General features: G+C 27.0%; 1 protein-coding gene across 1 annotated transcript in view; it reads right to left on the reverse strand.

Moving 5' to 3' along the window:
- LOC129981231 (small conductance calcium-activated potassium channel protein-like) overlaps positions 1-13,201 on the reverse strand; it is a 186,255-nt gene that overhangs the window by 25,706 nt on the left and 147,348 nt on the right. The window contains exon 2 of the mRNA XM_056091990.1: positions 6,005-6,100. Coding sequence (XP_055947965.1) covers positions 6,005-6,100 — 96 coding nt within the window. The remainder of the gene's footprint in view (positions 1-6,004; positions 6,101-13,201) is intronic.

Genomic DNA, 13,201 nt, shown 5'->3' on the forward strand with positions numbered 1-13,201 from the left:
AAGGCTTAGATAATGGATGCTGAATCTCATATTGCTGAGGAAAACTCGTATTTATGATGAAAACTAGAATAGCACCTTGAATTTTTTTAATTGCTAAAGGAGCGTATGTTGAAATTTACAAAGCTAATTGATTAAAATACAAATTAATCACAGAATTCACAAAATGTAACATGTCTTACACAATTTTTACAAAATAATTTTTTATAATCGAGATAAGACTTTACATACTTCTGTATATACTTATCAGCACATATATACTTACTTATATATACTCATCATAACAAGATTCTATATATATACTTATAAAAATTTTCAAAAATAGTCTCTCAAAAACACATGCCCCATTTGTAAGGATACAGATTTTGTTCGAAACAATTCACATTGAATGCACTTTTTATTTGCAAAGCATTATTTTGACCAAAAAAAAAAAAAAAGCCATCGAAAATGTTAAATGTTTTTTGGAATGTTCTACTAGAATAGACTTACCTCTTTGTCACATTTTCTGAAAAAAAGTAATTTTCCTGAAGCAAATACAGAGTTTTTCTCACAAAAGCAAATATAGTTTTCCATAGCCTAGAGCTATTGTCAGATGAAGTTAACCCAGAGCTTTCATGTATAGCTAGATTCTTTTTCTTTCTTAAAGGAGGACTTTCCCGCCTTTCGCCGACGGAGTAATTCGAATGCTTCACACTGCAGCGGTGGAACTTCCATATTTTGTGCAACACAGTATAACAGTTGGAAGAAAAATGGCTTGGATTTTTTTTCTCACTGTTTTCTTTTCGCAGACAGGATTGCATTTCTTTGCTTTCTTTACATTTCAGGGAAAAAAAGAAGTATCGGAAAAGGAAAATGTGATTCTGCTCAGGAGAATATTTTAACATATTCGAATTTTTCCCCCTTTTCCTTCGTAGATGTTCCATTTGTTGCAATGTTATTATCAGAAATAAAAAGGAATATGCGCTAAAATATTCAAAGAAAACAAAGCAAATATTCGATAGCATATGGAATGGTGAAAAGCCAGGAGATTTCAGACAAAAATATGTAGAATGCATATATTTATGAAGCACTTTATTTCAATGCACTTTTGAATAAAATCCTCGGATCTTTTTTGTGTCAACTCATAAAAAATATTTTTTATGCATTTTTCGTACTGAAACGTTATATAAAATGCTTATAAACTTTAAATGCTGTGTTAAAAAATATCATTGACATTTATCTTTTTTAAAGTAAAATTTTTCTAGAGTATATATATATATATATATATATATATATATATATATATAGAGTAAGTTTAAAAATATTCCCCCTGATGCAAAATCTGAATTTCTGTTTGGGCGTCTAGCAACTCAGACAAGTTTGTTTTTCATGTGTACAAATAAAGCTAAGCATGAATAAATATTAGTTGCGGGACTGTAGATTACTTTTTGCGGGATTTTAGCAAATATCAATGAGCTGAGGTTTGTAATTTTACCAAGCTGATTCATTATAATTTAATTTCGTGGAACAGTTGGAGATTATTGCAATTATTTTCTGCTAGCATTTTTTTATTTGGCAAGGTATTTTTTTTTTCTGTTGGTCGATTACAATTTGCTTAAATTTTTTTTTTAGTGATTAAAATCTGATTTGAGTCCTCGTGAAGTTTTTATTTCACATAATTCTGTGCTTTTATTGTTTACTCTTAATGTTACTATATATTTACATCCAATGTATATCTGAATCGATATATTTAGATCTACAAAAATTACAAGAAAGTACAAATTATAATTTTTTAATTCCTTAATCACTCTCCCAATAAGCGAATTAGATTATCTACTTCGGTTTTCGCTTGTTAATCAGTGACCATCATATAAGACCGTCATAAGAGACCGTTTAGATCTTCTAATTTATTCAAGAAAACTCATTTGGAGATTGTTGTTGATTGTCTTTAAATAGTATGCATAAAATGTAATTGAGCTGTTTATAACAAGCCCCTCTAAAATACAGACACTAAAAAGAAACTACTAAATTGTAATTTAATGCAAATAGGTTTATTTCATGCTTTATTGTTTGTACCGTTTAGAGATAGATAACTTAATATACGAATAAGGAAAATTATCTTCTGTCTATATTCTACCACTTTTCAGTATAAACTAATTTTGACTTCTACTTAATGAAAAGGAAACAAATATGATTTTCTGACACGCACACACACGCAGGCGCACGCACACACGCACACACACACACACACACACACACACACACGCACGCACGCACGCACGCACGCACACACACACACACACACACACACACACACACACACACACACACACACACACACACACACACACACACACACACACACACACTCAAACAGGTTGAGTTAAATTGAAATTTCAGGAAGGACATTAATATTTACTTCTAATAGAAAAAAATTCTTTTACTGATAAATGATTTTAAACGATACCACTTTAATTAAAATACAACAGAATTCTTCAATAAAGTTACAAATTTAATTTTCGCTTCTACGATACATCCCATAAAGCATTTAAAATTAATCAAATTCTTGTGATGAAAAAAATAAAATGTTGCACATATGAATAAAAAAGACATTAAAAGTTTTTTTTTAAAAAAACGTTGCTATTTAATAGTTTTATAATTTTATTGCCAACTCAGTCTGCAAGTTACTAGGCACTAACACTGTCTTATATTTATTTGTAATTTTAAAACATCTCGTGTTCGCTTTTGCGTAAACAATTACTTTGATCATAAAACCGTGGCATGTTTAATATTTCAAATCCTATCCTTTAATTTCATACAAACAAGAAGGAATGGGTCGTCATTTTTATTTATCTTTTATGGGTATGCAATACACAGGAAAAAACGAACTAATTCTTTTAACGATTCAATACTAACTTTTTACTTTCATTTATACTTTCTTATGTATATTTTTCAATAAATAATTATTCAACGAGACTCTTAAAATTATTTCCAAACTCATCACAACTGAAATAGCAAGAAAAAATATAATACTCATAAAACCATATACAATAAGGTTTTAAAGTCAGCGATATGGATGTCTGCAAATAATTTTCATTACTTTATTTTATTGTTATTTAAATTAGTTTCAGATAGTTTTACTGAAGATCTTACTAGTTATTATTATATTTTTTAGATTTTGGAAAGTCGGAGTTGGAAAAATTAATGTTTCATAAAAGTTTCAGAACTCCTATAAATTCAGTTATCGATGGCAACATCTGAATAAATTTTATTGTTCTGTTAAATGGCAAAGAAGCATTTTAACAGACTTTGTTATAAAATTATTTTAGAAGAACGAAAGAGTGAATATTAATTATATTGCTAAAATGTGTTTATTAAATATAAGGATTCAGAAATGAGACTAAAAAACTAATAACTAAGGATTGGTAGAAGAAATGAAATAATCCCATCAAGGGACAAACACTCAATCATCATTTTAAAAACTTTTCAGTTAACCGAATTGAGGGTGATTTTTATCTTAACCAAGTATACACTGGCCATGGGTCATTTCTTTGACCAAAGTTCAGCTTGTTAGTGTGGCACCGAAGAAGGATCTATAAATCACGTGTTCAAAGCACAGAACACAGGCTCAAATGTCCAAGAAATTGGATATCTCTTGAAGTCGAAGAACTCATAAAAACTCCAGTCATTAAATCTTCTATTACGGACATTTTGTCAAATCTTTTGTATTTAGCTCTCCCCTAATGTAAAAAGTTAACACTCATTTAATGTATTTTATGCATTTTTAATGCTTCACAACTCTATATATAATGCAATGTTTTCTTTTCTATTCTTTTTCTGTACCTATATGCGTTTACTCCAGAAGGTTATTTAATGTTTTCAAGGGTCCAATGTTATCAAGTGTAGATTGTTCCTTCGTGCAAGTGGGGTTGCTCTTATCTATCTCCTTATGTTTCGTAATTATTGGGCTCACTTCATTCGGATAGCTAGACAGTCGTAATGGATTTCCCCTTTACAGCGGTCTCCTTTGTATAAAAGAAAGTAAATGATTGAAAAATCAACATTCTAGTAAAAATTTTTATTCTGGAATAACATAACAGTAAATGAAAAAAAAATCAAATAGAAAAATAAATAAAAATTTTTAAAAATGGGGAAAACAAAATAAATTTAAATAAAAAAAATGAAAAATAGGAACTACTTTAACTTAAAATGCTTACATATATATATATATATATATATATATATATATATATACAGGTAAAGAATACAAAAGGCATTGGTTTAAAGTAACAAGAGCATATTCTTGATGAAGATTGAAAAAAATTAAAAATACGTACAATGCGTACAAAAAAATGCATGCATACTTAAAAGGTTCACTATAAAGAACGAAATTGGAGTAATTATATATTTTAGGAATTTTTCAGGAAAGGTATAGAAAAACATAATGATCAAAAATAATACATGAAATAAAAATGAAGTTAAATAAAATTCTGTAAGAAAAATTATGACGAAGTGAGGTTTAAAATTAGGAAGATCTGAAGAGCTCAATGATTGATACGAATTTGTATTTGCTTAATAGAGACATGTTTATGTTTCAGTATCTGAGCAGTTGCTCTTGGTTTTAAGAGCAATATAAAGAGATAATCATAAAGATGAAAAATAAAATATTTGCATGGTTCGGCTCATAACAATGATTATGCGAGACAAAAATGTAAATTTAAGATTTGAAAAGTTATAAAATGAAAATTAACGAGCACTAACAGCAGAGCAAAACATGAAATTACACACGATATACCTGAAAATACGAGAAATAAATTTAAGAATTATAAAAGGAAAGTAATTTTAAAAATTAAAGGAAAAGGGAAAATAAAAATAGGAAATGACATAATATTAATGATAATACATAAAACATAAATGAAAAATATTAAAGAAAAGAAAGAAAGAAAGAAGAAAAAATTATTATTCACTTATATATAGGTTGCTCCAAAAAACTGGAACAATCGTTTAATGCATCTAAATATAGCTCCTAGATATATAATTCCAATTGCAAAGTTTCATTAAATAAAAATCTTATAGTATGAAAACACTTCTGCGCAGGTAAATTTGAAAAAATTAAAATTTTTATATGTTTTCTATAGTGAAAAAGTATAAATTAATAAACAGTTTTTCTTATATTCATATATACATACAAAAAGTTGCGCTTTTCTATCTACAAAATTAGTGAAAATTTCTTTCTAAATTCAGATCGACTTATCGCAATTTTAGATGGATATATTTATTTTAGAAATGTAAACTTATAAAATACTAAAGTAAATTCATATACAAATATTTGTCGTTTAGTTCAATCATTATGATTCGAAATTTGCTAAAAACGAGCATTGTTGTCACTTAAATTGATCACTGACGGTTACTTTTGAATTAATAAAAAGGAAAAAATTGAGAAATTGAATATTTATGGTATACCAGAGAAGTAATAGGATTCCGGAACAAGAAAATAAAATTCTTTCCTCGCAACTTTATGCGTGATTAAGCTTTCCTAAAAACTGTTGTATTTTGACAAGAGGAAAAGTTTCAAGCACTGATGATTTATGCAGTATGTAACAGTAACGTATATGCAAATATTGATAGAATAATTCAAATTTATATAGGTATAAAAATTATTTCGAAAAGAGACAAAATAGATGGACAGACAGAATTCGAATTTTTTTGACGATTCCAGGACTTCCTATTTTAATTCTTCATACAGGAGAAAGTAAAAAAAAATAATGTGAAAAGTGCTTTTTAATGATGAACATTTCATATGTAGTTTTGTGTATCTGAAATATATGGCAGTAGAAGCGCAATTTTTTTCTATCGTTACTCGTCGCATTAGATTTTTTAAATTGAAATCAGCGTACTAAAATTTTATTTTCACATCTAATTCTGACTGCCATGACATTCAGATTTCTCAGTTTAAAGGTACTACTTATGCATTCAATACATATACATAATTTTTTACAAAGAGAAATAGTATAAAAGCTGAACTAACCTGTACCTCTAGAGCATGGTAGGTCAATACAAGTGCTAAGAGAAATCCTGTGGATACAGATATCACTGTCTTTAAGGCAATTGAGAATACCGACGCCTGAAACAGGAAAAAAAAAAGAATGCATTAATTAAGAATAAAAGGTGTTTAAATTAATAAAAATATTTAAGTTTTTAATAATAAAATTTAAAGAATTTTTTAAAAATATACATGCCAAAATCGTAAAAGCATGAGATGTATTCTAATTTAACTCAGAATTTCAATCAAATTTGTAATATGTTTTAATTTTTAATAAATGATGAAGAACCTTGTTTATTGAATCCTGTTGATTGCATCCTGTTTATTGTATTATTTTCTCCATATTCAGTGAGGTTTAATTGCTTTATAGTTTTAGCTTTTACAACGTGTAGTCATAAAACCTTTTGGCTAAGGTACGTAATACTTTTTTTTTTTACAAATGTACTGATTGAGATCTTCAGAAAGAAAGGCTTTCCTACATTACCAATGAATTGGATTAATATAGTAAGTCAAAAATCTGATAGAAGAAGAATTTGCAGATGGGCTTATTAAAAATTGTTTTGGGGAGAAGAACTTTGATGGACGGTATAAAATTATACATGTAATAGGTTTGTTCTAAAAACTGAATATTTCAAACAGTTCAAAACGAATATGGTCAAAGTTCTTTTCTTAATTGCAGGAGTAATCAATAGGCATTGGCATCTAATCCAATTTAATAGTGCCGGAGTAATGACTACCCGGATAATTACATTTATTGTTATTACCTACACTTTTTTTTTACCCTTTAGCTATAGAGGAAGGGATAAAACGGGAGAAACATTTCCTAAAGTTTCTTGGTATTTGCTATTTTGATGACTTCAGTGCATAATTTGAAGTGAGAACTTCTAGTAATAGGCAATAATATATCCAACTGCAATTTTTTCAAAGTTTGGGTCCGATTTCGTGATTATTTTTGTGAGAAAATCTGAATATCCTTGATTCAAAATCTATGTAATCTTTTGGTTAGTTTTCTCTAATTCAGATTTTCTTAGCTATTGCGTTTAAGTTATTCTCGATAATCTGAAGGAACTTTTCAAGGCATGAAAGAAAGAGAAACTGCAAATCAGCAATATTCATTTTTTTCCTGAAACTGCCATGATTGGCTTTATGGATGGCTAAAGACTCGGCAGTAAAGATAGAATCAATGTTATGAAATCGTTAAGAGAAGGACTGTCACAATTAAATATTTTTGTTGTTATAATTAGTCGTTTTAATATGAATTTTAACTAATACAGAATTGCAGCAATTTCAAAATTTAGATAAATCACTGTAAATCATTTTAGATAAATCATTGTAAATAATTTTCAGAGAGTAAGATCCAATAAAAGCGTTGGAAATGCCAACGGGCATATAAATAAATAAATGTTTTTTAAAAAATAAACAAAAGTTTTTTTTTTATATATTTATGTTTAAACAGAATTCTATTCAATTAAATCTAAGTTAAAAGCCAATAAAAAGACTTACAATAAGCTAAATGGGCGCATTAAAGCTTTAAAATTATTAATATATGAAACAAAGATCACACAGTTAAAAAAAATTTTCAAAAACTTTATAAAAGACAACTTTTAAAACACGCATCAAAAGCTGCTATTTAACAAATTGAACTCAAACTCAATTAAAAAAGCTACTTAAAAAAAGCAAAAATTAAAATGCCCAAAGAAAATTAATTCATCAATATAATAAAATTAAAATTAAAATATAATAAAACAGAAAATAGGTTTATTTCAACAAAAATAAAATTGTTTTAACAGTGCTTAAATTAATTTTTAAAAATTCGATGAAATTAGAGAAATAGTTGTTTAGAGATGAAATTCATATAACTGAAAAGTTAATTATATAAATTTTAAGATGCTGTAAAAATAGTTTTGTGCAATAATTTATTCAGAAGTTTAGGGCGGGAAAAGTTAAAATTTTTCAGCCCCCATTTCACTCTCTTTAGAAGACCGTAGAATCCTAATTAATAGCGCAGTAAATCCTCCTCGATGCTAAGGAACGTGTGTACTGAATTTTATTTCGAACCGTCAAGAGGACTATGTCATCACACAAGCTTCATATATATATATATATATATAAACTCATTTATTCGCTTTTAACGGTAAATGAATAAACGAATGCATGTAAAAAATAATTTTAGAATGTCAAAAAATTCGGATTTCTTATCTCTTAGTATCTGTATATATAATGATGCAAACAGAATTTTACTGATATTAATTCCAGGAGCATTTACTAAAAACGAATCATTTACGCACATTAAACACATTTTATTATTTGAATTATAATGATTACATTTTTCACACGAACCGTTACTTAGAAGTCCTTTATATTCAGTTATTCTCAAATTTTCAAACATCTGAAATTCATAATAATATTTCAAAATATGGATAAATTTAACATATAGGATGGACATTTAAGTCTGTATTAATTATTCTCAGTTGTATAGTTATTTATTTCTATGTTTTCATGATAATAGGAATTTACAGCCAGTCATTTTTAATTTACTTTTCTTACAAACTTCTTAGGGTGACAAACTTCTTCTAATATCAGTTATCATTGATTTTCGAAATCCACAAAGCACCATTATGCGAATAAAATTTCACAAATTAATCAAATTACTAGATTGTCTTACATTTATTTAAAATACAGGATATTCATTACTTAAAATACGGAGAATACTTGATGAATGGGTGAATATATAGCCATTATTTGCGAAATTACGACTATAATAAGGAGAAGGTGAAATATTAGAAATAAATTATACACACTTCAGCATGCATATACTTCGAGCTTGCACATTTATGTTAAATAATTATTTCTACCAGTTTTCAGATAAAAAATTACAAAATCAACCTGATTATTATTCATAACTTCTTGCCCGATTTTACTGTGTTTGTGTTTCATAAATTTTAATTGACTGAAATGGAAAAGATTTATTGATAACAGGCAGTTGAAAAACGAAATATTTCTTGATTATTAATAGGAAATATTGAGGACATGGCAATGTATGTATGCCATTTTCAGTCATCTAAGTCAGTTCTAAGTCATTTAATAAATTTGCATTTTTACTGCATGCTTAATGTAATAGAATAAACTAATAACAAAGGAACAACAATCGAATAAGCAAATAACAAAAGAACAACAGTGGAATAAGCCAATAACAAAGTAACAACAACAGTGGAATAAGCAAATAACATAGGAACAACAATGGAATAAGCTAATAATAAAGGGGCAACAGTGGAATAAGTTTATAACAAAGGAACAAAAATAGAATAAGAAAATAACACAGGAACAACAATGGAATAAGCTAACAATAATGGAATAAGCTAACAACAATGAAATAAGCTAACAATAATGGAATAAGCTAACAACAATGGAATAAGCTAATAACAAAGGAACAAGTAAATAAAAAAGGCACAACAATGGAATAAACTAATAACAATGGAATAAGCAAATAACAAAGGAACAACAGTGGAATAAGCCAATAACAAAGTAACAACAGTAGGATAAGCAAATAACATAGGAACAACAATGGAATAAGCTAATAATAATGGAACAACAGTGGACTAAGCCAATAACAAGGTAACAACAGTAGAATAAGCAAATAACATAGGAACAACAATTGAATAAGTAAATAACAAAGGAACAATAATGGAATAAGCTAATAACAAAGGAACAACAATGGAATAAACTAGTAACAAAGGAACAACAATGGAATAAGCAAATAACAAAGGAACAAAATTGAATAAGCTAATAACAAAGGAACAACAGTGAAATAAACTAATAACAAAGTAACAACAATAGAATAAGCAAATAACAAAGGAACAACAATAGAATAAACTAATAATAAAATAATAGCAGTGGAATAAGCAAATAACAATGGAATAAGCTAATAACAAAGGAACAACAATGGAATAAGCTAATAAATAGAATAAGTTAATAAGAAATGAAATAAACTAGATTTAAAACCAAAATTAGCAGATGATTATAAAGAAAATTTCCATCCCATTTTGTACACAATCATGAATAGTTTTTTCAAGGAATGTGATTAATTTACTTCCCAAAACAACAACCACGATTAAAAATGATGAAATGTCCTCCATTGGTCTTAGTTTTAATTCTATATATGAATTTGACTGCGTTTTAAATAGAATTAAAGGAAACTTTTTGAGAATTGTTGGAATTTAAAATTTTATTGTATTGTATACTTACAAACTAAAATTTGCGAACAATAAATATCTAAGCATTTCTCTTACATAGACAAATATAATGTCTAGACTATCTAATGTCTGTCTCTTGAATTTATAAGTTAATAAGTAAATATTTTTTTAAACGCAATAAGCTAAATAAATATCTTCACGAGTTTGGAATTCCTATTTTAAATAATTTAAATTTCAGTTACCTTAAAATTTTAAAGGTTACTAGAATTTGTTAATAATAAACTTAATATAATTTCATCACATACACATTGAGTAAACAGAAAACATTTTTATTATATTTGTTCATTAATTAAAGGAAGTAATTATTTCTTTATTAAAAGAAAAATGAATACTCCTACCTGTTTTTCTGTTGTGAAAAATTCTGATATTTCAATTTTTCATTAGAACTCAGATTAAAATAAAGCATAAAAGCTCATAAGACGTGAAATGAGGATTTTATTTTCCATTTGAAAAAGCTTTTAAAGCATTTTATATCGTTTCTCTAGGGTATTTTAAACAAATAACTACATTCTGAAAGCAGATTAACAAAAATATATTTTGAATTAATTTTTTTATTTCCAAAAGTTTTATTTTTACTTTTATACAGTCTGTATTATCAAAACTCATTAAACAAATCTTTTAATTGTTAAAATGCATCCACCTTTTTTAGCTATTAACATTTTATAAAAATAGAAAAAAAAAACCCTAAATATGTCCGTGGAAATAAAATAATTTTTTTAGCAAGAACAGCAACAAAAAAGAAATCATAGTTTAGGAAAAGTATATAACAAATAAAGAAACTTAAACGCAAGTAGAAATGATTTGTTTTTTTAAGTGAAAAATTATTTAACGGAGAGAAATATTTTAAATTTTTAAAATGAATATTGATTTAAAATATTATATTTATTGAAATGAATAATTGAAAAATGTATTAATAGATATTTTTTATTGTAAAATTATATATGATTTATGGATAATATGATACTGAAAAAATTCGTTTCTTTAACTTCCTCTTCCACAATTTAAACCAACGGGAGAGGTCATCTCGAAACTTTATCCCATACTCTTCAACAACAGTGTCCCCCCACCCCCCTAAAATTGTGGATCTTGGGTAAGGCCGCCGCGAATTTTAAAGACGTCTATTGCTCAAAACTGCATGACATTGGTAAAGATAATTATGAAATATATATCTTTGATAGTACTTTTGCTGAATCTTTCACGAAAATAAGCATTTTTGACACCTTTTTGATGGCAATTAAAACCGTTTGACACAGCATTATAACAATTAATTACAGTTGTAATTAGTTGTTAGAATGCATTCACAAGTAACATACCAAATTTCCTTGATTTAAGCCATTGCGTTTATGAGTTTACATGCAAGCGAGAATTCAGAATGACAGATGGTCAACAGTTTGAAGAATATGACTCAAAGTTTGATAAGTACTATCTATATTTTAAATGCTAAAATTGTGTACTGAATTTTTTATTATTAGCTCTTTGTGTTTTGTAGTTATAAATTTCACTTGTACACGAGTAGCCAGATAGATAGAGTGATTTGAAAATTTGATAGAAATTTAGAAATTTGGTCGTATTTGTATATACGAATATCATAACAAAATTGAAATTCCCGAAAGAAATTTGTTATAACTCAAAGAAAGTGTAAAAATACACGATTAATGATTTGTTATAGTAAAAACATCATCACACATCACATCATAAATTATACTTCATTCTTCACATTTAGTTTACAAATCCAAGCTTTTACAAAAAGAAAGGTTTTACAAAATAGCAGAGAGGATGTCTTCCTCAAAATGTTGGTATGGAAAAAAATAATTATTAATAAAACTTTGAAGTCAATCCACTTTAAATATTCACAGAAGAATGATTTTAATAATTTTTTGAGGACATTGGCTCTTGACTTAGAAATAAACCAATAAGGACAACTGAATGTATTTGCATCGCAAAGAATCTTGTCCTTTCAAATATCAGTTAAGCCAGTTAAAATAATAATAATAATAAAAAAATAGCTTATACGCATATTAAGAGATAGTTTACTCTAAGCTTGAATAGAATGTTTGAATAATGGATTTTGAAAAGTTTTTTCAATAATTAATTCTACTCCACTCGTTTCAAGTGCATTCATGCATAGCTTCGCGACCAAACTTAAATGAATTTATTTTCCAGCTGTCAATAAAGAAAAATTACTATAAACGCCATCTATCTACTTACATGGCGAGTGAATTGCTGTATTATGAGAGCTACATCGATTTGAATAATTTTTTCTTTTTTTCCATCATTTTATGATATATTGCCAAACTCAGTGTTTTTTAATGGTCAAATATTCATTACATGATGAAGACGTTTCTTCTTGAAAATAATCAATAAAAATATGAGATTCCGCACAGAATATAATTTTGGAGCTCGAATGACACAACATAAAGATTGTCTGAAAGTTCAACGAGGAATTTCAATTACGTAGTAAGAATGAAGTAAAATATAATTATTGGAAGTTCAGAGTCTTTCACTTCGGAAAATTTCATTATTTCTGTTTTGTATTTGAAAAATATTAGGTGGCTACATTTAAATGTAGAATTAATTTTTGGTTTCGTTATATAAATTAATGAATCAGTTAAATAAAAGTAAGTATTATACATAAAATTTCTTATTTATTTGAAATTATGATTATCAAATAAGTAATGTAGAAAATTATATTAATAAAAAAATTAAGCGGATTCGAATTTTCTCTACGAATTATTGTAGAATGATAATGCTTTAAGCTCAATTTGCCTTTATTTCATTTTTTTTAATTTATGCTAATTATATACTAATGATAGCATGCACATAAAAATTTATTTAATACAATTTCACCGTGCGTGAGTGTAAATTTAGCAACTAAAATAATGAAAATCGGTGTAAAATACGAGGTTAAATCTTAAAAGACGAAAAAAAA

This window comes from Argiope bruennichi, chromosome 8 (genome assembly GCF_947563725.1).
Source record: "Argiope bruennichi chromosome 8, qqArgBrue1.1, whole genome shotgun sequence".
Taxonomy (NCBI): Eukaryota; Metazoa; Arthropoda; class Arachnida; order Araneae; family Araneidae; genus Argiope; species Argiope bruennichi.